The sequence below is a fragment of the Cordyceps militaris genome, assembly GCF_000225605.1.
Source record: "Cordyceps militaris CM01 unplaced genomic scaffold CCM_S00006, whole genome shotgun sequence".
Lineage (NCBI taxonomy): Eukaryota > Fungi > Ascomycota > Sordariomycetes > Hypocreales > Cordycipitaceae > Cordyceps > Cordyceps militaris.
In genome coordinates, this window is record NW_006271974.1 from 537,782 (window position 1) to 565,011 (window position 27,230).

A 27,230-nucleotide genomic window follows, 5' to 3' on the forward strand; every position below is an offset into this window, starting at 1 on the left:
ACTATACCAAATTGTAAAATGGCAGGTCGCAAAAAATTGCAAAGTGGAGTGATGGATAAACTACCACCTATCTGTGGGCCCACGAGAAATACTTTCCAGACAACATCTACAACATCTTCACCCCAACACGATAACTTTTGGCTTCTGAAGAGCAGGGAAGTCGATAAAATGTCTGTCTCCACCAATTCCGAGATCTCGGATGCGGCGGAATGGCTGGATGTAGAGCCCGATGAGGAGCAAATCGTCTTTGCTTCACTATTCGACACAGAGACCTTCTCTAGCATCCAGGATCTTCTCAATCACTGCAAGACTCATCACGCGTTCGATCTGGTCGCTACCGTGAATCGCCTCGGACTTGAGTTCCACGATGTCATTAAGCTGATAAATTTTATCAGAGATTGTACGAAGGAGGCGAAGAATCTGCCCCCCAATATTTCGGCCGGAGACTTCGCCGACGACAAGTACCTCAAACCAGTACTTGAAAACGACGCCTTGCTATTTTCATTGGACGAAGTTTTAAGCGAAGTCACCGAGGGCTCAGAACACGCCCAATCCCGACAAAAACTATCCTGTGAATCCAGAAAGAAAGAGCTTGAGGCTGAACTAGCCGCAGTCAAGGAACAATTTGCGAGTTACCGACTAGCTGTAGAGGAGACACTGGACAAGCGCTGGGGCGACGAAACCGAGGCTGGAAATCGAGTATGCGAAAAGAAGAAGGACTCCTCAGACTACTACTTTGAGTCGTATGCCTACAATGGTGAAGACATATTATTGAGCGACTTAGAAGAGTGCACCAAGAAGCTAACGTACTGCAGACATTCACGAGACTATGCTCAAGGACGAGGTCCGCACTGACGCATACCGTGATTTTATCTACGAGAACAAGCAATTGTTCGAAGGAAAGATAGTTCTTGATATTGGATGTGGTACTGGTACGCAGATGAAGAAGCGGAACACTTACTCACAGCGCGTCGTGGCTAATACATCCAGGTATCTTGAGCATGTTCTGTGCCAAGGCCGGTGCTACGCAGGTAATCGCCGTCGATAAGTCGGACATCATCGATAAGGCCCGGGAGAATGTATTTAATAATGGGCTATCAAGCACTATTACTTGTCTCCGCGGTGCTATTGAAGACGTCAAGCTCCCCGTTGATCAGGTCGACATTATCGTCAGTGAGTGGATGGGCTATTGCTTGCTCTATGAGGCTATGTTACCTAGTGTTTTATATGCCCGTGACAAATACCTCCGACCAGAAGGCCTCCTTGTGCCCAGCTCTGCTACCATTTGGGTGGCTCCCGTCCAAGACTCAGAATATGTCACAGACACAGTGTCATTTTGGCGAGATGTCTATGGGTTTGACATGAAGGCCATGCAAGAGTGTATCTATGACGAGGCCAAGATTCTGACAATGCCCCCTTCCGCAGTCTGCGGAGAGCCATATCCATTCAAGGTTCTCGATCTTCACACCGTGAAGCCAGAGGACTTGTTTTTCACTGCGAGTTGGGAATCTCAAATAACGCGCGACATTGATTCACTGGATGGGTTTCTAGTTTGGTTCGACAATTTCTTCGCGAACTCTCGGACTGATAAGCTACCAGCCCCTGTAACAACACCCGAAAATTTTGTGAAGCAAAAGTCTGGCTACGTAGCTTTCACTACTGGGCCCTTCGGAAAGGAAACGCATTGGAGGCAGGGGCTTCTGCTCCAACCCCCAACACAGCTGAAAGCCTCGAAGCCAAAACTTGCTGGTCGAATCGTGTTCTCTGCCTTGGAAGAAAATGCTAGAGCTCTTGATATCCAGCTGACATGGACCGAAGAGGGCCAGCAGGAGAAGGCTCGAGTTTGGAAGTTGAAATGATTAAGGATGAGTTCGGCTTGGCTGTTAGAAATGAGGAACTGATAGTCCTTCCATGATCAAATTTACGATACTCAAGAACCCTTCACCGAGAATGAAGCCCTGCGGTGGTCAGTAATGAATCAAAGGAGTCCAGAGCACATAGCTTACGGAAGCTAGAATAATGAGTGGTGTGCTAGGACGCTTCATAATGTGCAGCCAAACCCAGGCTAGTATACCGCCGGCGGCCCGAGCCAGGGTAAAGGAGGGCACGTTGTACATGCCTAGTAGTAAGAGTGAGCTTTGTAAGAAAATCTTGAGGCTACAGTTACTTACCAACAGCTACAGCGATACCTCCCGGAATCCACGAGCGCCACGGTTTGCCGACAGCAACAGTTCTTAAAACAGTGGTGCAAGCGAAAAGAGCACCAGCCGCAATCGCCCATTCTTTGGCCATATAAGGCAAGCCTTGGCCCGTGACCAGCCGCGCAGTAAAGATCCAGACATACGCCGTGGGTACCTGGAAGAGGTCACCGGGGATCTTGTATATCCTGCAATATGTCAGTAACAGAGAGTAAGTTCCGGAACACCTTGTAAATAGTTACCGTGTATATAGACGGTAGATGAAGGCGCTCAGGACCGCTCCAGCCGTGGCTCCTATCATTTGTCCCCAAAATTGTGCTTTAGGGGACGCGCCAAGAAGGTGGCCAGTTTTCAGGTCTTGCATCAGGTCTCCAGCTTGAAGCGCACCCTGTTTGAACGGGAGAGATGAAGGTTAGTCTTTTCCATTCTCGCTTAGCGAACAAGGATACTTGCCGCTTCGGACTATATTAGTGCGGGATGTATTAGCTCATTGCTGGCGAGCATTGCGTACAAGGTTATCAATGAGGTTCAACTTACCACTGCGCCAGCCACGAGGTTGATGAGCACGCTTGATTTGTTCGACTGTGGAACAATGAGTGCGAAGAAGAGCTGCGCTAGTTTGCTGATTCCAGACACTGGGTTCAAATCAGTTTCACCCAGAGCCCTGACACCCATAATGCTCAGGATCAGCGCCATGAAGACGGCAATTACTGTGGCATACAAGGGCACTAGATCTCCAAAGACAATGTAAATGGTGATGATGCAGAGGACTATGGAGACCAACAACCCGATTCCAACCGTTATATTGTTGATCTGCTGGTTCTCCGGGGCGTCTTCGTCCTCAACTTGTTCGGCGGGCTGTTCGGGTTCGTCTTCATCTTCACTTGAATCGTCGTCGTTATCTCGTCTCCGTAGAAGAGCATAGCGAGCTCTGCTGCCTGGTAAAAACTTTCTCATCCACTTTTGGCGCATGAAGTTAGGAAAAGCGGAAGGGGAAAGTTTGGCGTTGCACACGAATAATGACCGGATGGCAACGTAGCTCAGGCTGACAACGGCGTCCACAAGCATGATGGCCAAGGATATCCAGACAATCCAACCCTTACTTCCACTCTCCCAATCATCGACAGGACCGGGCGCCCAGCCCTTATACTTTGCTAGAGGACTTAGAATGGCCCACCCGATTAGAGCGCCCAGTGTCATGTGCATGGTTGTCTCTGTTCCCATGATGATGCCCTGCCCGACGTATGCGAGACTGGGGTTCAGAGTCCATAACCAGGTTTGTGCTGCTGCAGCCCCAAAAATAGGTATGTTCCGGAGAATGGGAAAGAAGTATGTAAGTACTGTGGCAAGCCCCGATATGATAAATGAAAGGAGTAGAAGTCGCAGATTCGCCGCCCAGTGCAAGCCACTACGAGGGGCAGTAGGCTCGTCCACCAATGCAGCACCAACCTCTTCCTCTTGTTGGACGTCATCTGCGCGATCCTGGGGAACAAGACTGGCAAAACCGCCCTTGGATGCCTCATCAAGAGCTTGCTTGGACTGTGTTTCTTGACCATGGAGCACAGATATAAGAACTGCAGTGCTGAAACCGCTTGGAAATTTCAAGCGTTCTCTGATAATCACTTGTTTGCGTCTGCTAAGAATTAGCAGACTGATATTGATAGAAGGGAGCCGAATCACGGCCACGGTACCATACAGAGGTACTGCAAACACAACGCCAAAGTAACAGAGGCCTAAAGACCAAATCACAAGCCGCCATAAGCTTAGATTCAGTGGCCCTCTTTCGTCGGGAGAAAGGAGAAAGTCCATAGCCGGTATCTTGAAGTTGGTCAGCAAAGGTAGACAATTCGGCTAATTGGAGCTTGAAGCAGGCAGTAGCGAGAGGCCTCATACGCACCACGCCAACAAACCCGCAACCGAGTGGCATGATAGCCATACCACAGGCTACGCTTTGAACAAAAACATTTTCTATGGGAGAAAATGGCAGTTCAAGGTGAGGTCTCAGCAAGCGAAAAATACCAAATCCCATTAGACTAGCAGGCATAGACATAATGGAAACCCATCCTGTCTGGAGCCCAAAGTAGACGTTGGCAGCACAGATGACTGTGCCAATGGCTAAGCCGGCTGTGACTGCGCGGATGGTGAAATTCTGCCCGGGTATCTGAGGTGCCATTGTCTTCAACTCTCTGATGACTCCTTCGTCTCGTTCCCGCGCGTGTTGATGCTAGAGGCAATAGGTGGGCAGCTCGGGTAGGTGTCGCTGGGGGGACTCTAGGTACCTAAGATTCAAGATTAGTCATAACGGGCACTTTGAGGTTGCTGTACCCACTAACTACACAGGTAGGTAGTAATTATGTACAACTTGAGCAGCATTTGGTGAACACGAAGTATTATATGGATAAAATGTCTAACCTCAATAGAGTGACAAGTAACAACATCACAGAGCAGCGGCGGTATACCCTGCAATATGGTGTGAGTTGTTCCATACCTAGCCGTTAGAAGGATAAGAATATCAGTCATGAGGTATTATATAATGTATCAATAATGTGTCTGTGACACTTGCTATGGGCTACAGACGCGGCCCCCTCTACCAATTATCACAACCCAAAGCTGTCTAGCAGCGAGCCTACATCTGGCTCCTCGAAGGTAGTCGGAGGTGGAGCTTCTCTTTTCGCGCCTCGCTCTGCGAGGCCCTGCACACCTGTCTGTAACTGTACCAGGGGCAGGTCATTAACGACGAGAGAGCTTCTTCGTCGGAGGAGTTTCAGGGGATTAAACTCGCCACCAATGCCTGCTGACGATGGCTGCTGAAATTCCCAATTCCTCACTGTTTCTGAGTAAGTGTCCATTCCACAACGAAACGGTGTCGTAATAACTCACCTAGATCTAAGCCGAGAAGATCGCAGCCCATGCGATCGTAAATTTTTGCGCTGTGCAGGACAAACTCCCACTCTACTCTCGGGTCCACCTTCGAAGCACCACGCAAGGTTTGCAGACTCTTGTGGCGTAGTTGTCCATAGAGCACAACCAAAGCAGGGTCATCTGTCAGGAATAGCCGGGACCGGAAATCTGGGGAGCTTGGAGTCTCCAACAGTGTGTAGACTGGTGTCTGTATCGAGGTGTTAGAGACGAACAGAGCCGGAGTTAAGGTCCACATACTATTAGTGCTCGTACAGCCATGTCCTTGCGCCCCAGCATCCAGAAGGCCCACGATGCCAACCATCTGTCTCCTTCACGGGCCGCTAATGGTAAGACTTCGTCTTGCAGCAGTTTGCGCAAAACCGGACCACCATCGCCTTCGTAAACGCGAGCTACGGCGATGGCTAGCTGTATGTCTTTCAACTGGCGGAGGCAGACTTCAACAGCATCACAGAGTCTACCAGCAAGAAGGAAAAAAGCCGCGGCGTATTCTGCTATGTTAGTGCTAGCACAAGTATATCAAAGTCATTCCACTTACGGAATCGACGCTTGCCCAGCAATGCATATGCGTTTTTCTGAGCCACTATTTTCCACTTGTCCTCTTCAAAGTTGTTCAGCAACAGTCGCTGCGTCGCGATTTGTTCTTTGTTGCCAGCAGCCATACGCCAGAGACCCTGGAGCACGGTTTTCTTCTTCAAAGCCAAGTAAAAGAAGCTGCAATCGACGGGGCTCTTGCTTTCGCTATTGGCATATTCATTTCTTGCCACGACCTCAAATTGCGCTCGCAAAGCAGATACGTCCGTAATCCACATGAAGAGGCCACTTTCTCGAGCATGCTTCCAGAGCATAGGACCATGCGTTTGCCGGGCAACAAAGTCGACAAGGATGTCTTGGGTAGTAGAGTGGTACGCCCAGTCTATTTCTCTCCATGACAGCTGAATCTCACTGGTACGACCTTTCCGAAGTGCATGCTGGCGGAAGAATAGCATAAAGCGGGCACCGTTCTCATCCATAGAGCGACGGTGCTTCTCAACGAAAGCAGCGCACTCAATCATATCCATGAGTTGAATTTGTTCATGTCCAGAGAGCTGTGGGATGCGAACCTTCTTCAATATTTCGTTGATCGAGGCAGCCGTCGTCTCCTTGAACGGTTCCTCTTCGTCGTCGTCTTGGTCGTTGTCAGAATTCAGATAATGAACCTGCCCTTTTCTCAAGATTGGCCGCGCGGCATGCTTCGGCTGTCAGTTCAGTGTCTCGAGGCCTCCACAATAAAACTTACTGTTACTTCATATATCTCAGTCACATCTAGACCAAGATAGTCATCGACAGGCTCTCCTGGCACGAGATATTTGAGAGCCTTATGAAGTGCCTTCAGAATTCGCCCAACAAGAACACCTTTCCCAGACAGAACGCACTGGCTGAGAAATTGCGGGTGGAATAAGGGCAGAGGCCCATTGAAACGCTGGACAGCCTCAAAAATATCCCACACACCATCGCGCCGTTGCGGTAAACGAATGTCCAATGCATTGGCATCATCACTACTGACAAGCCGATCCTGGACAAATAATTGATTTCCAGCACCAATCACAAGGTGGCCATCTCCAAGCCATGTTGAGTCCCCGATAGGATGAGGAGTAAGGTCCCGTATGCTTATTTGGCGAATTTGCGCCCAGGCTGGTCCTTTGTTGAGGTAGTCAAAACGCATTTGGGAGAGTAATATAACTCGGTACGGAAACCCAACTGCAAGTATTGATTGTCCATCCGGCGTTGAGGTCCAATCTAGGTCTTGTATTGTGCTATGCGCATCATAGTCTTCTTCAAATTCCAGGCGAGAGCCACCAATGTCCCAAATTGTGAGCTGAGATCGTGAGGAATTTATTAACGCGGCCTTTTTCAGAGTACTTCCACTTGCTAGCGCTGGGTCCTCCATCCCAGTTTCTGTACAGCAGGTAGAAAGCCAATCGACTCTCTGTTTCTCCAAATCGACTCTGGCGGTCCAAAAGTCTACACAACCGCTCCTGGTATAAGATATTGCGACGTCCCGTGCAAACACATCCAGGAAACCTGACGCAACGGGCGTTTTTCCAGCAGGGTCAACAGGAAGAACGTATTTGAGTCCGTCCGCGACATCTAGCTCAAATCGACAGAATTCGACAATGCGGCCACTGGCTGTAACAGAGGCTCCAGTGGAATATGCTGGCAAGGTGGCTTCCCAGACAATTCCTTTGCGTTCAGATGTGATCATAGAAATGTACGCCTTGGTTCTTTCGGGGGGGTCCGGGCGAGGCAAGGTAATTAGACAAAGCGCCGTTCCGTTCCACTGAGCGAAACACTTGGCAAGCATACGGGCTTTACTGGGCCGGCAATCCCAGAGAGATACGCTGTCTGTGCCAAGAAAGACAACAAACCTGCCTTTACGGAGAACACAAACCCTGTGCAAACCTCCATCGTGCGTTATGACGCTCATTCGATTCAGAGCAACACTCGGTACAGCTCGGTGTTCTGGATGACTCCACACAATACACTCCCCTGTTTCTGTTCGTGAGACGACTGCACGCCCACTGAAACTGCGATTGATTTTGACAACAGCTGCCGAATGCCCAGACCAAACAGTCTGAAGAGATATTCGCTGATCGTTTGTGGTAGGGCTGAATAAATTTGCGACATCACTATAGAACACCCCGATTCTGCCATCGAAGGAATGGAGAAGGAGTGCAAGTTTGCCGGTTTTCTTGTCGAAGTATGACTGCACTTCGATGTGGTGCATTTCTGAGGAGTTTATAAAGTCTTCCAATGACTCGAAAGCTGGAGACTTGACCTGCGCAATGTTGAACACGCGGTCGCCTTCAGCGTTATTGTTGCCAACGTTGTCCAGAGCCCAAGCCGACATCGCGCCATTTCGGCTTATCGCAAGACATATTTCCGGCGTCTTATTTGCAACAGCTATCAAATGTTCCATAGCTACTTCGTCCGTAGTGGGATCATCAGACATGCGCACCTGAATAAGATGCTCGACACAGGGCATGAAATCTCGTCCGTCAACAATACAAACGATCCATCTGGATGGGTCACTTGGTGGGCCTCCAGAAAACTGGTTGATATTTATAGCCTCCCAAAGTTGCCAGTGTTGCCCATCGGCAGTCTCTGTAGGGGTCCAGATACGAACCAGACCGTCCAGGCAGAATGTATAGAGCACGTTGGTCGCAGATTGGTCAACATGGAAAGGCTTGCGCCAGCGCACCATAGTCACCACGTCTGGGTGTGATAGGTATGAGTGGTCGAATCGAACTTCATCTTGACCATACGCTAGACGACGCCACACCTTTGGTAACTTATCGTAGTCGGATATAGAGGCAATGTAGGCTGAATCGTACGAAAGAGCGGCCACCTTGGCTTTGTTCGGGAGTAGTTTCTGCCAGGAGCATCGGATTTCTGATTTTGTGGAGTATAACGACAGCGAAGATGATGCAGCGAGTAGTTCCTCCTCTCGGCCCCATGACAGAGCAAACGACTCGCCTGTTGCGGCTTGTGGTGTTTCGAAGGACGCCTCTAGCGTCCACTAAGCTATTGTTAGTTCAATTCTGTAGTAGTATCATCAATATATAGTCATTCTGACCTTTAATGGATCTTCCGGTCGCGCGCTTGGGCGATATACTCGAATCGAGTTGGTGGTACAGACGGCTATCTTACCACTCGCTTCATCGAAAGCGATAGCTTCCAGCTCGTCGTCGTTTTCATCGTAAACGGTCTGTATGACCTTGTGCGGGTCATCTAAAATAGCCAATGCACTGCCAGTGATATAAGCCTGTATTGTTGTAAGGTCAGCCTGGCCACCATCGCGTAGTTGGAGAGCTCACATTAACGTGGTTTTTGGCCCAGGAGCCAGTAGCAAGGCTTTGAAGCCTTGATTGCGGCTTGCCTGGTAGGACGGCACTCATGCTACCAGTTGTTTCTGTATGCAAACATTTGCGCTATTTCCAGCCTCTGCACCCTTCGTGGATGTGACTATTTTGTAGTTCAAGCTGTGGTAGGTAACTGCTCTACCACCTCGTTCTACCTAGTAGTAGTATGGAGGGTCATGGGGAGAGCTCACATGCTATTTTGTGGGGCGGCACGCACCAACCTCAACAGATGCACTGAGGATCGGTCGAGAGCTTTTGTGCATTGTTCATGGCATCAGGGTATTATAGTACCTGAGGTGTAATATATTAAACCCTAAGAGGTAGGGAATATTTGGTGTTCTTCATTCATTGCAATCATCACGCAACAAGTGGCGCCCTACACACTCAAAACAGCGCAACGCCAGGGTGAGAACAATCAATCAAAAGTGTTCGCTCAGGTACGCGAGGGAATGATTAAATAGATTACATGTCCAAGTCCCAATTGCAAGTGCGCCAAATTTCAATCCACCATGATTTCAAGTACATTCAATGGCGCAAAAGGTGCCCGTCCCCAGTTCCGGTGTCCCGCACCAGTCGTCAAGTACGACGCTCTGGTCCGCTAAAACGTGAAGGTTTGGGTGCCGTCTGGACCATGTGTGTCCCGGCAGGGACCTCGCCTCCAGATCCGCCCCTAGTAGCAGTTCCTGTTGACTCCCTACTCGGTGTTGCCGGGCCGCGCCAATTCGACGTTGGAAGCCCTTGGCTCAAGGCGCCGGCTCTAACCGACAGGCCGGTTTGGATTGCAGAATCAACATAGCCCGGCATTCTTTTGAATTGCATTTCGCTAGTTTCATGCTGTTTGACTCCGGAGCTTCTTGGGTGGAAAGAATGGCTCGGAATGACCGGAATTGCTGAATTATGAAAGGCCGGAGTTCGGGCCGGGACGCTACGCCCTAAATTCGTGGGTATTGGCGCCTGTGGTGTTGTAGAAGCTAGTATTTTGCCAGTACGCAAGACTAGACTTCGGTGGAACCCGTGCTGTGAATTATTTGTGTTTTTTGCCAGATCATAAGCAATCTCAGTCTCGTCGCTCAAGCTAGAGGTTGTAGATTGCTCATCTGCTTCCCTTAGAGACGGCATAGGTTTAGCCAGTGTGCTTGGCATGGCTAGCGACCTCCCGGTCCGCCGAGTAGGAGTATCCAAAGGTGTTGCAGATTTGTTGAGGGCGCGCAGGTATTGGGGCCTAGCTTCATTGTTAAAACCCGACTTTCTTGCTGAAATGGTTCTCCAGGAACGTCGGCCATTGAAAGCCGAGTGTGGAGTTGTTGAAGTGTCTCTAGCATCAGTAGCCTCCATGCCTTGGCTTGAGTGCCGCCAGAGTTGAAAGGCCCGATTTCGATATTCTGCTTCATGTCTTTGCTGCACCATTGCTGCCGTGTGTGCTCGGCCGATTCCTTGAAGAGATGATATTGACCAAAACTTAAGAGCTTGCCGCTGCTTGCGTTGCATCCACAAGTCCCAACTCTCAGTGTCTCGCTGCGACAACTCACCAGTGAGATCTCCCCAATTGCGAAGTACATGATAAATCGCATGTTTTTGGCTGGCAGCACGCAGTTCCTGATGCTGGCTTGCGGCCAGCACCCACATTTTGATTGCATGTAGTCTCAAGGGCTGCTTTCGTGTTTCGACATGCCCCGTTGCTTCAGCGGTAGCAAAGGCGTGATGTTGAGCCGAAGACCGCCATAATTCTAAAGTAGAATGAAATAGTCGTCTTTTTCTTGTAGACGATACCTCTTTATACCGAGACCTGAGCTGCTGCCTTATTTCCTCTTTTCGATGTGCTTTTTTTGCGTCGTGAGCACGATCTAATGCCCGTAAAAATTTTGATGCCATAATAAACAGCCGCGCTCGGTGTGTGTAGTATTCGAGTTTGCTCATATAGTTGACGAAGTGGTCAAATCGACTCAAGGTAGCGGGAACTTGGCAACGCTCGATAGCGAAAGCTGCTCTACTCCGCTGCATTCTTCCGTTTTCAACTACTTGAGTCCATTTGCTCAGCGCGCACGAAGCGCATCGATAATCGCTCCGCCAAACAAAGGCCTGGGCCCGCGCGCGTAGATTCCAGCTATCCAAGGCAGAATGAGCTCTCTTCCATATTAGGTTCGCACGGTATACTTCTGCTCTCTTCTCAACTTCGGCGTGATCCCACCACGCTGCTAGATGAGCAAACATGGGTCGCACCAGCCCAACATGTTTACTGATAGTGAACTGTCTTTCTGCTTGTTGCGCCTTGCTAGCCCAATGCTGAATTAGATGCCTTCGTTGGTTATCTTGCCAACTTTTCGCCGTTGCTTCAGCGTTTTTGTGGTATATATGCGTCAGATTGTTCCAGGAACGAGCAATGCCTCGTTTGGCACGATGCGCAGTTTCGCGCCGAATACTCAGTTGAGCAGTGCTGCAGAGCCATTGGCACATCACACGTTTGGCCTTCTGGATGCAATTTGAGTCATATATGGCTGATGCGGCTGCTCGCAGCTGTTCTTCTTGGCAAGCAACAGCACGACGCAGCTTCTGCACAGCAGTGGCGGCTCTCAGATGGTCAACTGCAGGTGACCTTGAACTCGGAGCGTTGCTCCAGCCCCGGAAGCAGCGGAATCGAATCATATGTCGCCGTGCCACAGCTTCCTTCTCTAATCTAGCCGCAGTTCTTTCTGCCCAGTGATTAAACGCCCTGCTAGCCAAATAAATTTCTCGGGCCCGGCCAGCACGGTTCAGCATAGCCGTGTAATCACTACAGCCCACACCTCCCTCGCCTCGAGCCGTCGCTAAATGATGAGTAGTCGAGATATGGAAAAGCGGGTTTGTGGCCACGGGCTTCTTCGGGCTCGGCTCGCCTGAAAAATCTGTTTGGCGAGTAGGAAAGCGGTCTGTTCGGGGAGACAACTGTCGACTGAGAGGTTTCGTGTCCGTTTTCACTGATCCTTCAGCATGAAGTAGAGGCGGCATTGCGCTATCCAACAGTGGCGGCGACGCTCTTTGGATCTTCCTATTTTTGCTCGCAGTGCGCCATCGATCAAGGATGCTAAGGAGCGGGGGTCGCGATAAGGCAGCTCGCAATACGGGTATTTCTTCGTTGACATCTGGAAACTCTATGGTGTCTTTTGCGGGTGCAATGAGGTGAGAAACAATAGGCTGCGCTAAGGAATGGGCAGTTCGTCTTTGTGCATTCTGTCGACTTCCCTGCGGTAGAGATGGGTCACTTGTAGCGGCTTTCATCGTCGAATTCATCTTTGGTCTCGAATTGAGATGTGAATTGGGAGGGGGGGATCTGTCGGCCGGTCTGCGTTCCATTTCCGCGCTTGCGTCTCCGTGATCCGGGACTCCGGGCCACGCCGTGACCATCTCTCCAAAGTTACCCTGAGACCGTGGGGACACTGATGGCGACTTCTGATCCTCTGTTTTCTGGAGATCCGAGTCATCAGGCGAGTGTGATGGTTGAGATGCTCTCGGCGAGACTAGACTACTGTCTCCGTACTCCAAAGATATTCCCATACCGGCCAAGACGGCTCGGAATTTATCAGGCAGGCTGCCATAGCCCTTCTCTCCCCCAATACGAAATATCAATCGCGAAAGGTGGTTGTCATCGTCCGGGTCCACGCCATGCTTGGGTAGCACTTGATCGTAAGCTTTGAACAGAGCAGCGGCAGGGAGCGGTCGCGAGCCGCTGACATCCTCCAGCGTTTCTTGGGCGACAGAAACAATTTCGTGCAAAATTTCAATGTCTTCCACGTGTCAATATTGCAGTTTTACAGAGCTTGGAATATTGCACAAACCTTCATTTGAGTAATACGGGTCTTGAGTCGTCGAGGTCCCCGCTGGGGATTGAGGATCGGGATGATGCCCAGGCGACGATACTTTGTTCTTCGGAGGTTGGAACGGCGCGTACGTCACTGAATTGAATGGTCTGAGTCAGATTTATCTTTCACTGAGCTGTCCAGTCAATTTTAAACATACTTGTGCCCATATTTGGGAGCGCTTGCTAACGGTCCATAATCAAGGCAGAAAGCGAACAAGCAATGCTACTGTCCAGGTTGGCCAGCTCAGACACGGGGTGCCGTCGATTCTTCATGGCCAGATTGGGAGAAAGTGATGGTAAAATTACCATGCAGGTTGCGCGATGTATTCTGGCAGCAGCTCAACCTATAATGAGGTCGAAGCGGCAAATCGTTGCAAGGTGAAGCTGGTGGTTAGCGGCGAGGCACGGTAACCACCAAAGAAGACTGGGTTCGCGGACAGCTGCCGCTTTACGCGTCGGAACCGTGTGGGGCCACCACGCGCACGCGCTCCCAGGCACGGATACAATACCAATAACATACAATGGTTGCAAGTAGATATCGTTGCTTCTTTTTCTATATTTTTCTTCTTCTTTTCTATTTGTGACAATTGGATTATGTCTTTGCATATGAATCATCATTTGGCTTCGCACACTTCAATGCCAATCCCGTAGTCACGCTGCCTACCTCCGAAAATCATTTCCACAGATAATCGCCAGGCCGGCGAATTAGGTAAGGCTAAAAAGTGGCGAGATAATGCGCCAACAAATCTGAGGGAATCAGAATCCCCACGGATATACCAACGTTGCCTACGAGAAATGAAGTTACATTAGGCCACCACACACTACATCAAGCTGCTAGTCGTATCGTTTGCAAATGACGCCGCCTCGCCCAATCCAGAAATTCGCCAAGGCAGCAACGCAATGCAGCGCAGAAGTTAGCGCAGAGGGCTAAGCTACTCCTTACGGAACAACCACTGACAGTGTCACAGGCAGCCGCCTACGGCAAATGTATTGTCGCTGATTATACCGCCGTGGAAAAGGATAAGTGTGCAAGGGAATTTCTGAAATTGAAAACCTGCTACTTGGTACGTTGCTGTCACGGGGGGGGGGGGATTGTAGAAGGAAGCTAATCAATCTGTCCATAGCGCGCCGCCAAGAATGTAGCATAGTGTACAAGGAACTCGATCGTATTGTTTTTCGGGGCCCTTCTGGCTCGATAGCTTATAGGATTCTCAGCTAGCGAGAGCTAGATTTACTATTTATTCACTTAGCAAAGTGCGACTAGAAAGCTATATCCTGAGCAATCTCAACATCCAAGTCGCCTTTTGAATCTCTTGCTCTTCCTCGGCGATGACTTCGCCTGTAACTCCATCCTCATGCTTATCTAGTGATCGACGAAGAACCCTCTCGAAGGCCGCAGATTGTGTGCTGAGAACATCTTCCAAGCCAATCGACTCTGGGTCAGAGAGCATTCGATACTCCATTTTGATGTCATCAGTCTGTTGCAGGCCTGCTTTTTTGCGAAGCTTCTGCACTCGGTTGATAACTTCTCGAGCAAGACCTTCCTGTGCCAAGCCTTCGTAGATTTGTACGTCCAAAAGGGCAAGCACATCGCTATCCGTGTTAATTTCCCATGTCTTGGAAGTTTCGTCCTCTTTGACACCTCGTCTGACTACGAGGTCGCCTTCTTCAAGTTTAATCCCATCGACCATGATCTCTTTATCACGTACGTATCCTTGGCATTGTTCACTTGTCAAAGAGGGAAGCGCTTTCTTCACTCGGACCATGTCCTTCTTCAGCTTCTTTCCAAGGACGGGCCAGTCAGCTGTCACGCTATACTGGACGCCGTGTTTAGCCTCATCGCTCGTGAGCACGAGGTCTCGAACATTGAGCTCTTCGGTGATGTAATTTTCGAGAGATTTGACATCGTCCAGATACTGCTGGTCGTGGTGGAGTACCACCAATGTCTTCAGCGGTGTCTTCAGCCCAATGCTTCGTCGTTCTCTAGAGACACGAGCAAGCTCGATGACTTTTTGCATCCTCGAGACACGACGCTCCACAGCAGCATCGAATAAGTCGCTTCTCACGTCAGGGAATCGAAGGAAATGTACACTGCGAGGATCTTCTGCTTGAAGATGTTGCGGGATATAAGGCAGAAGGCGGCCGTAGATGTTGTCAGTCAAGAATGGTGTAAAGGGTGCCAGGCCACGGCAAATAGTATAAAGCACTTCAAAGAGTGCATTAAGGGCGTGCTGCGTGTCTTCAAGGCCATTTTCACCCTTGAGGCGACGACGATTGAAGCGGATATACCAGTTGGTTGTGTAGTCAATCAGCTCAAGCAAGCGCGGAACGACGGTATAAAGACGGTACCCTGCCAAGCGTGTTAGAATTTGAGGCGAAATTATCATGAAACTTGCTCACCTTTCATTTCGTCGTTCACGAATTCAAGCAGGCTCTGGCAGCTTGCCAGAATCCAGCGGTCCATGACATTCACATTTGTACTCTCCAGGTCAGGGTTCCACATGAAATCAACCCCTTCCGCCTTCTTGAGAAGAGCAACTTGGCCCTCAAAAAATCTGTAGCTATTCCAGAGGGGTAGCAGCACCTTTTGAACAACTTCCTTTACACCTGCCTCCTTGAAGCGCAGAGGTTCAGCTCTAACAACTGGGGAGTTGATTAAGTACAGGCGTAGGGCATCCGAACCGTATTTTTGCATGACAATGGCTGGGTCGGGGTAATTCTTCAAACGTTTCGACATCTTCTTTCCATCTTCAGCCAGAACAATTCCATTGACCACACAGTTCTGGAAGGGGGATTTGCCGAAGAGATGGGTGCCCAGGACTAGTAGCGTATAGAACCAACCACGAGTTTGATCTAGGCCCTCGGCAATAAAATCGCCTGGGAATGATGCCTGAAACTTTTCCACGTTTTCGAACGGATAGTGTTGGCTAGCATACGGCATGCTACCGGATTCGAACCAACAGTCAAAGACTTCGTCGACACGTCTCAGTACGCCTTTGCCCATCTTACTGGGTATAGTAATGTGATCAATCTTGTCACGGTGCAGGTCGACAATTTCGCCCTCATGCCCGCTGAGCTTGCGCAGCTCTTCCACGCTTCCAATACACACTCTTTCTTCGAGATCGTCACTCACCCATAAAGGAATAGGGGTACCCCAGTATCGATTTCTGCCAACGTTCCAGTCACGGGCATTAGCGATCCAGCTGGCAAAGCGCTTCTCCTTGACAAAACTGGGGACCCAGTGCGAGCCCTCAATATTCTTCAGCATGTCTGGGATGATTTCGGGGATGCGAATGAACCACGACGGGACTGCTCTATATATGAGCGGGGTGTCAGACCGGGGGCACATGGGGTATGAGTGCCTAATCTGAGACTCAACCACCAAGCGACCGGAGTTTTTGAGGTACTTTATAATGTGCTTGTCTGCTTCCTTCACATGCATTCCAGCAAAGTCTCTCACACGTTCCGTAAAGTGAGCCGTGTCACTAATCGGATCCGGTGGCGGGCAATCCTCGGAAATGATACCAGCCTCAAGTGCAACATTGTAATCATCCTCACCATACGCAGGGGCCTGGTGAACAATGCCAACACCACTATCAGCAGTGACATAAGTGGCATTAAGGACACGGAAGCCCTTATCCTTGAAGTCTTCGTAGAAGTAGTCGAACAATGGTTCGTATCTCCAGCCTAGCATGTCCTTGCCCTTAATCTTTTCGATGATTTTGAAGTCAGCCTTTTTGGGATCCTTGTAGAGTGTAGTCAACAGCTTCTCCAAAAGAACATAAATCTTTCCGGACTTTCCGTCTTGAATTTTGATGTACTCAAAGTCGGGGTGTGCTGCCAGGCCAAGATGGGAAGGCAGTGTCCATGGCGTGGTAGTCCAAGCCAGAAGATTGACATTTGGATCATCAAGCAGGGGAAATGACACCACAATAGCAGGGTCTGTCACATCTTGGTAGTTCTGGTTGGCCTCAAAGTTGCTCAGCGCAGTCGTGAGCACCGTCGAGTACGGCATGACTCGGTAGCCCTGGTACACACTTCCCTTTTCGAACAGCTGCTTGAACACCCACCAGAGTGTCTCCATAAAGGTAGGGTCCATGGTCTGTGGTATGCTGTTAGTCTAGTTCGAGATCATATCAGTTGCGGGTGCTAGGGTCATTAAGGCATACTTTATAGTCGTTGTCAAAATCAATCCAACGCCCCAACCGCTCAATGGTGGCCCTCCACTCAGAGGCATAGCGCATGACAATCGCTCGACATTCTTCATTGTACCTTCCAATACCAAGCTCAGTGACGGCAGCTTTACCGGAAATTCCCAGCTTTTTGTCGATTTCGTGTTCGATAGGGAGGCCGTGCGTATCCCAACCAAAGCGACGTTCGACATGATATCCCTTCATTGACCAATAGCGAGGAATGATGTCCTTGATGGTGGATGCGAGAAGATGTCCATAGTGAGGCAAGCCTGTGGCGAAGGGGGGGCCGTCGTAGAATGTGTATCGGGGGAGGCTGGCCGTCAGCTCAAGCTGCGCGGAACTGGTCAGCTTCCAGAGGATTCATTTTGTTCCTGGCAGACGTTTGCGACTAACCTGGCGGTGGAAAGCATTAAGCGCTTTCCATTTCTCAAGGATCGCCTCTTCCTCCTTTGGGAAGTCAATAGACATGGTGAGGAATTTTCTCGGGTGCCTTTTTTGTCCTCAGCTTGCCACCGTTGTTGGTAGCCCACGGTGCAGTCACTGCGAGACGAGAAAGGTACTCTAAGGCAAGGTCGTCGTGAGAATTTCGTATGATAACCCTTCAAGCAATTCTAGTCATATGCTTGACGTACAATGACCAGAATAAAGCCAAAGTCGGCGAGGTTTAGTAGTAGAGGGGTTTGTGAGTCAACGACGACGAAATGGTGGGGGGTAGGTACGTACCTACCTAGGTAGGTGGGCAGTGCGGGGCGGCAAGCAACTGGTTGCGAGGGAATGCCCGCGGCTGTGGTCTAACAACACGAACTTGATTGTTCGTGATTACGAGAGAAAAAAATCATTTGTTGGCTACTCATATACATTATTACCGACGACTGACCCGAGCTGTGGTTTGCCTTGCTAGGTGCTAATAAGCAGGTGCAAGCAGGCAATATTCACCTGGGACGTAGCGCACAGCAACCCCCTGTTTTCCAAACAACAAAACTTAGCACCACCGTCATCAAACAGCAGACAGCGCTTGAAAACCGAGACAAACATAACTTCCGTCGCGGAGAATTTGGCCAAGTTACACCTAGGTGCACAAGGAAGAGCCGCGGCATCATTCGCCGCCACTCCAAATGTCGTTCCTGTTTGGTCGAGCCCGGGCTCGTACCGCAGCCGATCTCCCGAAACAAGCTCGCGAACATGTCCTGAAGCTCGATGGCCCTACCGGCACGGCAAAAGTTTGTTCCTCATCTTCCTCTAGTGTTGAACACGCCATAGTTAATCTGACAATATAGGCGGAAGAGCTGTCTCGCGTTCTTGCGCAAATGAAGGTGATATTACAAGGCACGCAAGGCATGTCCGGGCATACTCCCTCAACGATTCTGTATCACCAGCATTAACTCGATGGAGAATTTAGAAACTGACAGCTCACCGGAACAAATATATCAACTTGTCACTGGAATGATAGATGAAGATCTCCTCCACTTATTAGCCGTCAATCTTCATCGCTTGCCCTTCGAATCGCGAAAGGATACTCAAGTCATCTTCTCATACGTGTTTCGATTTCGTCCCGCGGCGGCGGCTCCAAAGAGTGACCCAATAGCTCTGTCATACGTCGTTTGCAATCGCCCACAGGTCCTTGTAGAGCTGTGCCGTGCCTACGACCATAAAGAGAGCGCAACTCCCGCTGGATCAGTGCTCCGTGAACTGCTGAAAAACGAAGCCGCAGCTGCTGTCATTCTCTATGATGACGGCGATGCGCCGGGATCTAGTGCAAAAGGTCTAAACGCTATCGACAGGGATCGACCCCAGAGCGGACGGGGCATTTTCTGGAAGTTTTTTGACTGGATCAACAAGAGCTCTTTCGAAGTCGCTGCTGACGCCTTTACAACATTCCGGGTGATTTTTACAACGACGTCAAAGGCTTGACTATCGGCTGATATCGATTTGTAGGAGCTTTTAACTCGACACAAAGACCTCGTTCCACGATATCTCTCTGCAAACTTCGAGCTTTTCTTCGACAAATACAATAATACACTCGTTCAATCGAATAGCTACGTTACGAAGCGTCAGTCCATCAAGCTGCTCGGCGAGATCTTATTAGACCGCTCCAACTACAGTGTCATGACGGCATATGTCGATAGTGGCGAGCATTTGAAAATATGCATGAACCTGCTTCGAGACGACCGAAAGATGGTCCAGTACGAAGGTTTCCATGTTTTCAAAGTATTCGTCGCCAATCCCCATAAGTCTTTGCCGGTCCAGAAAATACTTCTGATGAATCGTGATAAACTCTTGACCTTTCTATCCCATTTCTTGGAGGACAGAACAGACGACGAACAATTCATTGACGAGCGAGAATTTTTGATCAAGCAAATTAGAAATATGCCACCAACACCAGTATCTTCACAGCGATAGATTTTCTTAGCATTCGGGATATCAATAATCCAGAGCTTCTAAGGACCCATGCCCATTGTTCTACAGTATCTACTCCCAATAGTCAGCCCTTCAAGACCATTCATTGCGAGAATCAGCTGACTTGGGAATTAAAATATCTAAAATCTAGTATCACCAGTCCTACGTAACGCCAATCACACCTGCCCATTAGATACATCGCGCCGCAATTGCTCAACCACGCAGAGTTACAGTTCCGTCACTCTTTGTATTCTCAAAGTGTACCAGACGCGCCTCAATTTGACTAACGTTGCCGAGAAAGTAGGACATTGACACTTTCTCTAGCAGTTTGCGTCGCCCAAACGCTGTTGCTTCCACCTCTGCGCCATTCGTCTCCATAGCCATTATCACCTCCATTAGAGCCTTCGCCCATTATAACCTCGAGGTCCCGTTTCTGCGAACTCAGCCAGTTCTTGACGAAAGTTGCGGGATCGTCGCCTAGCGACTTCATAAACGTGTGTTTAGCCTTGGAAGCTGATACAGCTTGCACGAGACGTGCAAGCTGTTCATCAAGTCCGCTGATATCCTTCAGCATGGCCAAATACTGCGGGTTGTTGATGAGCTCCTGCAGGCTCGCTCTCAAAGGGTCGTCAATAGTCACTTGCACATCGTAGACGGTTGGCTGTGGATCTTTGTGAAATTCTTCATCAACGCGAATAGTATACGGTAGCGCAACGGGTAGAAGAGGTCGCAGGTTCTGCGCCACGTATTCGTTGAGCATGGGAATAAATCCAATATCAGATCTCACGACCTAGAGTATTGTCAGTAACGTATCCAATTTTCCGGGACTAGAACGAGGCAATGGTCATCTCACCCGTTTCAATAGTTCGTCGCAGCGAAAGTTGCGCTTTTCTTCGTCCTCTTGGAGACTGCGCTGCCTAACATATTCCCAAAGTCCCATCACGGCTTCTTGCTGTGTGCCTGCTTTCATGTCTATGATGTCGGCAAGTTCCGTACTGAATTCAAATCGCTCCGGTATTTCCTGCCGAAACATGTTGATGGTGATGTTTGCGTTTTCATCGCCATTGCGCTTAAATGTGATTTCGTCAAAATCGGCAGCAGCAGGAAGATTTGGTCCGTTAGGATGTCGCAAAGCCGCCTCGGGCTTCTTCCACTCAAAGCTCTGTTCAGCGCCATTGCGGAAGCGCGAACGATCGAAGTCGACAGTCATAGCTTTGAAGAAGTGGGACAGCTTCAGATTGTTGGGGGAAGCACTCGACTTCTCGGCTGTAGCTATATCTTCACCCATGTCGTGGTCATTGTCCTCGTTGGAAGCGTCGCCAGCGGATGACTTTGATTTATTCTCGTCCGTGGCGGTTTCCTCATCAAGAAGGCGCCCTTCAATTTTAACGCGATATGATGCCTCAGCAGCGCCTGAGAAGTCGAACGAGTCCGATGTTGGTCCATTGCCCTGCCAGACTTGATCTTGCACAGTATTGGTGATCCAGATACGAAGGGTTTTTGTCAACTACGTCGATGTTAACCTCGTTTGTCCAGCTTGGCCACCCTCGGAGTTCACCAACCTTTGTAGGATGCTGTGTGTTATCGAGCACATCTAGCCGTTTGCGTGTTATGGTCGCATCAAGCAAGCGCTCAATATCTTTCAGGTCTCTGTATCGCTGGGCGCTCTCCGGGTTGACAATGCTATCCTCGATTCCGTCGGGAATGTTTTTATCGGTAGGTTTGCGGCTGCGTCGCTTTGCAAGTTCAGCTGCCTGTACCTGAGCTTGCTGTTGTTGTGCCATTTGCGCTTGTGTCAGTGGAACTGCTGGGTGAGGTCCTGCAGACATCATTGGGCCTGGCAATTGTCAATGCGATGGAAGAGACGTGAGACGGGTTACGACGTACCAATGCCACCGCGACGTGCAGTCGCATGGGGTGACCTCTGAGGTGCTGGCTGAGCAAATGCACGATACTGTTGCTGCATGTTCGGGGTCTCGCGATGGTGCGGATGTAGTCAAAAAGAATGGGGTTCGCGATGGAAACGAGGGTGTCGCGGTGGCTGGATGTGAGAAGATCGAGGTCACGTGTTTTTTTGTAGGTACCTAGGTAGCCAGGTACTAAGGAAAGACGACCACCACCCTTCCCAGGCTGCTGCTCTATGTTGTATTCATTCTAGGTATCAAGAATTTACAACGCCAGTATTCTGGCAACTGCGAGAGATTATTTGTAGAAAGCTCCCCCACAGTCACTAGAGCTGCTACTGTGGCATGCTTGATGATTAGCACAAGGGCAGCCAGCACACCACTAAGTCCAAGTTGTTGGCTACTGAAGATATGAGTTTTCGAAGAAAGCGAGATCAAGAGTTTGAAGGGCTTGCTAAAACTAAATATATGAGCTGATATGTAATAATCAGCAGCAATCAGCCCTTGATTGCCGCACACCGCCGTTAAATGCTGTGAACTATAATGCAAAAAAATGCACGGGGCCCAAACAGGACATAAATTCTCAAAATACACCATGCTTAAAATGCAGGTCCTTATTCGACAAAGAGTCCTCGTAGAAATATCAAGTTTGCTGTAGGTGTAAACCGATTCCACACACGTATTGACAGTGGTGCTCTTTTAGAAGGCAGCACCAAGGCCGTTGCGCGACTGTCGTTTACTAAAACGGTTTCTCTTGGGAGTAGATTCATCAGGGCCACCTTGACCTTTGTTGAGCTGCGCGCGTGATGATCGCTCATTGATGCTGTATGAATCGGGTACATTGCCTCCACCACCGATAGTGCTAGACGGACTAGGCACATTGGAGGGCATTTCGGAAAATCCATTTTCAGCGCCTTGTGCCACGAGATTCTGAGAATTGGCCAGATCGCGTGCCCGATCAAGGCTACTGATCCATTCTTCTGCGTATGGCGTGCCACTCTCTGGAGGTGCTGAACCTTTGTTTTCTTCGAATGTATACCGGTTGCCACCCTAGCAGTCCTTCGGGTTAATAAGGCGAGACACAATTTTGACTTGCAATACACTTACCACGTCCACACACCAGACCAGTTGGCCTTTAGCATCATTCTGGGTGTGCCACGAACTGTCTGGAGCGAGAAGTGAAAGCTCCTGTTTGGATCGCTTCTCTTCCCCCCCAGCAGGGGCGAGAACAATTCGTCCACTTGAGGTGACCATGACGAGTCTCTGCCGTTTCTTCGTTGTACTTCCACCAAAGAAGCGAGAGAGCTTTTTGTGGCCTTCATCGGCGCCCTTGCCATTGGCACCGTTCTGTAGCGGACTTGAGATGACCATCAAGTCAGCCAGCTTCAAAATGCGTTCGTTGTCTTTCGTGAGAACGGGTGACCATTCAATGTCGAGCTGGGTAGGAGGTGGGAGCTCCGTGATGATTCGTCCGGGACGTGGAGTTGGTTTTTGACTGCTTTGCTGTCGGGTTTGGCCAGTATCGGGGGCAGTGTTGGATGGAAATCCATTCAGCTGGATAATAGTTGGCTCTTGGGGTTGGGAGGTATACGGCCGAAGCCGGGGTGCCTTGGTCTTCCATAGTCCTCTTCCAAACTGCTGCCCTTCGAAGAATTCATGGTTCTTGATATGCTCGATAGTCAACCTTCTAGTGGGGTCAAGGACCAAGCAACGCTCAACAAGGTCGCTTGCGGCTGGAGGGAAGCCAGAGGGGAATTCGTATTCGAGATTGACGATCTTTTGAAAGGTGAGGTACTCGCTCCCGGCTTTGAAGGGTGGTCTTCCGACGAGTAATTGGAAAATAATGCATCCAAAAGCCCAGAGATCACTTGCTTTGGAAGCGGTCTTGTGTGTCAGAAGTTCAGGGCTAACATACTCCGCAGTACCAACAAAGGACGCAGCTCTCTCCTCATCTTGCTCAGTCGCAGTGGCGTTACTAGCAGTTACACTTTGCGGGTCTCTTGGGTCTCTCAGTAGCTTTGCGGTGCCAAAGTCGGTGATCTTCACATGCATTTGGTTGTCCAGGAGGACATTCTCCGGTTTCAAATCACGATGAATGACTCCTCGGGAATGCATGTAGTCGATTGCATCCAGAATTTGAGCTCCGTAGAATCTCACACATTCGACATCAAAGGTCCCCGTCTTCTTCAGCACACCCAGAAGCTCGCCGCCGCTGCAGAGGTCCAGAACGTAGTAAAGTGACGCTTCATCTTGGAATGTATAGTAGAGCCTGACGATGCCGGGGTGCTCGGTAAGTCGGTTGAGCGTGTTTTTTTCGATGTTGACATATTTGATCTTTTTCTCCTTGATGATATGCCTTTTTTCAAGAACTTTGATTGCGTATTCCTTGAGCGTCTGTCTGTCGGTTGCCAGGTATACTGTGCTGTAAGAGCCTTCGCCGAGTATCCGGCCGAAGGAGAAGTCTCGAACACCCTTTTTGACTTGTCGTACTATCGACCTGCCGTTGGCGTCGACTTCTCTCCTAATGCCCACCGCAGCACCACGATCTTTCCAGTCTTCTGCACTCGTCTGGCCCGGTATAGTTCCAACATAGGCAGGTGGTTGGCTCATTTCATTGTGCATATAGTCATCGGCTCTTCCTCTCGATAGTTTCCGACGTGGCGTAGGTTCGTTTGCGGTGCCTGTGGCGAGAGCCAGGAGTCGGTTCGATTGTTGTTGCAATGGCGACTCGCCATGGCAGGCTTCGTTAGTAACCTGGCTCTGTGCTGGCATGGAGAGCAGCGCGGACAGGTCGGTTGGTGTATCTATGGGTGGATGTGTACACACAGGAGGCTGTGTTTCGGTTGGGTTCGGGTACTTTTCCATTTTGACACTGTGGGGGGCATTGGTCGGGTCCCCGGCAGAGGCAGCTTCGTAATCTGTGAGCGTGATATCGTGTGTTGTAGGGGTGTGAGAGGTTCCTTCAGCGTGGTTTGGGGGGTGGTCTTGCGTCGCATCGTCAGGATTGGCTATCCGGAGACCACCAAGAGCCTGGGAGAGACTCAGGTCCCCGTTCATTATTTGAGTCCGGGGGCACTGAGCAGCTCCCTTGGACAATAAGCGGTGCAGTTGTCGTTGGATGGATGATGCGTCTTTGTTCACTCCGCCACTGCGCCCACGGTCTCGAGTTACGAGGTACTGGCCTATGTGCTTCTAGGTACATGAGGGGTACAAATTGAGGTATGTAAGTGTCGGTCCTGGTGGTCCAGTTTTATGGTAGTTTCAGGTATCTTCTGGTTTACGTGTGGCCCCGCCACTTGGGATGTCTGGGGGGAGCATCCTGACCAAAAAACTGGCCGAACAGATAGTTACTATTAGGTACCTACATGACTGTTTCGCCTTTTATCGAATATGTAATTCCCCCCCATTGTGATACTGTGAGACTATATAAAAATCTTACGTTTTTTTTTTAAATTGAAAAACAGCCTTTATATGTATGGGATGGTAAATACCTAGTGGTTAGAAGTCTGAATACTTCCATCTTGCGGGCCTCCACGACGAAATTGATGTATTACCCAAGGTGGCTTGCCTCACCAAAGGCCAACTTTGAAGTACCGCAGGGAAAAGGTAGGGAAGTACGCCGAATACATATGAATGATGAACAGAAAAGCAGGTATGTACCTATGCAAGCAGGTCACGAGACCCGCTAGAAAAAAGAGACACAGAGCTACTGGATGGTAGGTAGTAAGTGGTCTTTTTGAGTTACTGTCCGGATACACTTTGATTTCGGCTCCTTGGTCGTTGCGGCGATACGAGTGATTTTGCATGGAGACAGCTATGGCTAGGTAGGTAGGCAGTATTTACTTGCGCTTGTCGTATGTGTGAACTCGTATTTATATTTTGTACCAAGTTGGTAGACTCGCTCGTCAACTGGTCAACCAACTCCCCTGGAACTAAAGCCGACAAGCCCAAGGCTTGGACGCGAATACCAAATCCAATGTGCTTGTCATTTTTATTAGCTGGACACTTGGACGAACCTGTACAATGCGAGTACTACTTAGTACTGGCCAACCAGACAGAAAGGTAGTAAGTACATTGCACTGGTCGAGAAGATCGGTAAAACAACACGCGGTAGCAGATCCAGAGTTGCCTGCACGATCTGATGGCGCACGGCAAAGGAGTAATGCTTTACATACCTGGATATAACTACGGCATCTAACTAGGTAGAGGTGGCAAGTTGGGCAAATATTGGGGTGATCAAACCTGCATCCCCGCCCGCGCAAATGCGGACGCCGCCTCGTGCCCAGTCGAAACCACCCGCTGCCCCGCTAGTACTGTCAGCGTGCGACCAATCACAAGATATATCCCCCCCCCAGCAGCGCTTCTTTGCATGAAGCGGTTGTTAGCTACCTGCCTACCTGTAGGTATGTCCAGCGTTGTACTGCACTCTCCACGCATCCTCCTTCCATCGCACAGTGTCGCTCCAGCCATTGGAACTGAACTCTTACCTGAGCAACATCTAGGCAACGTCACGCCAGCCCATCAGCCTACCTACTGCCCACATCGCGCCCCAACGCTACCGATTGCTTCATCCTCTGCCTCATTTCTTCATTATCCCACGAACTTGATCTCGCCTCGCTCGACGTGCGCACGCCTGCACCCGACCCTCCACGCACGTGTCCACCAAACAATCGCCAGACACTGGCTGCGCCGCCCATCACGCAGACTCACCACGCATTCTATCGGTTTGTTAAAGAATTGAACACTAACCTGACAGCCACAGCCCGAGTCGCACCCAACGTATCTGAAATATGGCTTCCTTCCAACGCCAATTCACTACCGCATCTCCTGTGCTAGCCCTCCCCCAGCCAATGCACCCAGGTCAGGTCGCTGGATCCGTGTTCGCGCCACCCCACGTTCAGATGCAGATTCAATCGCAGCCTTCGGACCGCTCTGTGGCCTCACAAGGTAGAAAACGATCCAGGGATGAGGCCGGTGCCAACCTCGAGCCAGATGCGCCACCCAGACCAATCGTCGAGCCGCAGGACGACTGGGTATATGGTGAAGGAATGACACTGATTAAGCCCAACGCTGGCTATGTTGCTGATGCCAGCACCCAATCTGGCACCTGGATGGAAGAAGAAACTGCCTCAGCGGATGCGGAAGTGAAGCGCCAGCTCGAAGCTGCCCAAGTCAACGTCCGAAGCCGCAAATTACAGCGCATGGGTAGTGACGAAGCACCAACTGCAGCCAGCTGCGGAAATGTATCACCCACCACACCTGCTCCGGAATCCAATGGCCCAGTTATTGACAATTTCACACTCCATCTCGGTATTGGATGGCGTAAGATCAGCGACGATGACCACATCCAAGCGGCGGCCCGAGGCTGGGCCAAGTTCATCGAAAATCACTACCCTCTCAGCGATGTACAAATATGCCTCGAAAGCAAGGGGCTCCAGTCATACCTCGTGAAAGCCACAGATGGGTTCTTCCTTTTCTCAGAGGACCTTCGACAAGCACGACTCGTCAGCCACAATGCCGAAACTGCCCTACGCAACCTGCAACAATCTCCACCAGTCTTCGAAAGCGCAGAAACTCTCTCAAGCGTGGGCACGCCTACTGCTCTCACACCAAGCGGCAATGATATGGACATGAATATGAGTTGAAGTAAATACAGACTTATCTCACTACGGCACACGCGCCCAAATTGAACCAAGGCACGCGAGGCCTAGTCTAGTGTTTCTTCATCGTTTTAGGTCCCTGGCGCATTTACAGGACGGGGTAGGGCTGGCTCTGGGGATACGGTATCAATCAGGCGCAAATTGTCTTTTATTTACTCCAACGACATGGAAATAGATGTATTATCAAATTTACCACCAAAAACAAGGCCTATTCTGCTTCTT

The 27,230-nt window shown here is 50.0% G+C and overlaps 9 protein-coding genes across 9 annotated transcripts; 3 read left to right on the plus strand and 6 right to left on the minus strand.

Moving 5' to 3' along the window:
• Positions 1 to 168: 168 nt before the first annotated feature.
• On the plus strand, positions 169 to 1,859 carry CCM_07460 (protein arginine methyltransferase RmtB; the record flags this gene model as incomplete). The annotated part of the gene is made up of 4 exons (XM_006672601.1): positions 169 to 757; positions 816 to 932; positions 991 to 1,173; positions 1,255 to 1,859. 4 exons carry the CDS (start codon positions 169 to 171, stop codon positions 1,857 to 1,859), a joined length of 1,494 nt encoding a protein of 497 aa, XP_006672664.1.
• A 24-nt stretch (positions 1,860 to 1,883) lies between these two features.
• On the minus strand, positions 1,884 to 4,371 carry CCM_07461 (oligonucleotide transporter; the record flags this gene model as incomplete). Its single annotated transcript, XM_006672602.1, has 7 exons — positions 1,884 to 1,958; positions 2,007 to 2,119; positions 2,172 to 2,386; positions 2,441 to 2,586; positions 2,736 to 3,831; positions 3,895 to 4,016; positions 4,096 to 4,371. 7 exons carry the CDS (start codon positions 4,369 to 4,371, stop codon positions 1,884 to 1,886), a joined length of 2,043 nt encoding a protein of 680 aa, XP_006672665.1.
• A 424-nt stretch (positions 4,372 to 4,795) lies between these two features.
• CCM_07462 (WD repeat protein) lies at positions 4,796 to 9,055 on the minus strand (the record flags this gene model as incomplete). The annotated part of the gene is made up of 7 exons (XM_006672603.1): positions 4,796 to 5,025; positions 5,079 to 5,307; positions 5,358 to 5,608; positions 5,656 to 6,355; positions 6,397 to 8,676; positions 8,734 to 8,922; positions 8,975 to 9,055. The coding sequence occupies 7 exons, from the start codon at positions 9,053 to 9,055 to the stop codon at positions 4,796 to 4,798; spliced, it is 3,960 nt and encodes a 1,319-aa protein (XP_006672666.1).
• Positions 9,056 to 11,439: 2,384 nt separating this feature from the next.
• CCM_07463 (Sfi1 spindle body) lies at positions 11,440 to 13,022 on the minus strand (the record flags this gene model as incomplete). The annotated part of the gene is made up of 4 exons (XM_006672604.1): positions 11,440 to 11,453; positions 11,479 to 12,780; positions 12,832 to 12,948; positions 13,013 to 13,022. The coding sequence occupies 4 exons, from the start codon at positions 13,020 to 13,022 to the stop codon at positions 11,440 to 11,442; spliced, it is 1,443 nt and encodes a 480-aa protein (XP_006672667.1).
• Positions 13,023 to 14,122: 1,100 nt separating this feature from the next.
• Positions 14,123 to 17,515, minus strand: CCM_07464 (isoleucyl-tRNA synthetase; the record flags this gene model as incomplete). The annotated part of the gene is made up of 4 exons (XM_006672605.1): positions 14,123 to 15,204; positions 15,255 to 16,974; positions 17,024 to 17,377; positions 17,441 to 17,515. 4 exons carry the CDS (start codon positions 17,513 to 17,515, stop codon positions 14,123 to 14,125), a joined length of 3,231 nt encoding a protein of 1,076 aa, XP_006672668.1.
• A 647-nt stretch (positions 17,516 to 18,162) lies between these two features.
• CCM_07465 (conidiophore development protein hymA) lies at positions 18,163 to 19,447 on the plus strand (the record flags this gene model as incomplete). The annotated part of the gene is made up of 4 exons (XM_006672606.1): positions 18,163 to 18,267; positions 18,325 to 18,382; positions 18,447 to 18,928; positions 18,983 to 19,447. The coding sequence occupies 4 exons, from the start codon at positions 18,163 to 18,165 to the stop codon at positions 19,445 to 19,447; spliced, it is 1,110 nt and encodes a 369-aa protein (XP_006672669.1).
• Positions 19,448 to 19,727: 280 nt separating this feature from the next.
• CCM_07466 (SWI-SNF complex subunit (BAF60b), putative) lies at positions 19,728 to 21,410 on the minus strand (the record flags this gene model as incomplete). The annotated part of the gene is made up of 4 exons (XM_006672607.1): positions 19,728 to 20,234; positions 20,298 to 20,951; positions 21,007 to 21,281; positions 21,332 to 21,410. 4 exons carry the CDS (start codon positions 21,408 to 21,410, stop codon positions 19,728 to 19,730), a joined length of 1,515 nt encoding a protein of 504 aa, XP_006672670.1.
• Positions 21,411 to 22,047: 637 nt separating this feature from the next.
• CCM_07467 (serine/threonine protein kinase, putative) lies at positions 22,048 to 24,405 on the minus strand (the record flags this gene model as incomplete). Its single annotated transcript, XM_006672608.1, has 2 exons — positions 22,048 to 22,398; positions 22,456 to 24,405. 2 exons carry the CDS (start codon positions 24,403 to 24,405, stop codon positions 22,048 to 22,050), a joined length of 2,301 nt encoding a protein of 766 aa, XP_006672671.1.
• A 966-nt stretch (positions 24,406 to 25,371) lies between these two features.
• On the plus strand, positions 25,372 to 26,993 carry CCM_07468 (uncharacterized protein; the record flags this gene model as incomplete). The annotated part of the gene is made up of 5 exons (XM_006672609.1): positions 25,372 to 25,413; positions 25,472 to 25,507; positions 25,565 to 25,751; positions 25,874 to 26,127; positions 26,214 to 26,993. 5 exons carry the CDS (start codon positions 25,372 to 25,374, stop codon positions 26,991 to 26,993), a joined length of 1,299 nt encoding a protein of 432 aa, XP_006672672.1.
• Positions 26,994 to 27,230: the final 237 nt, after the last annotated feature.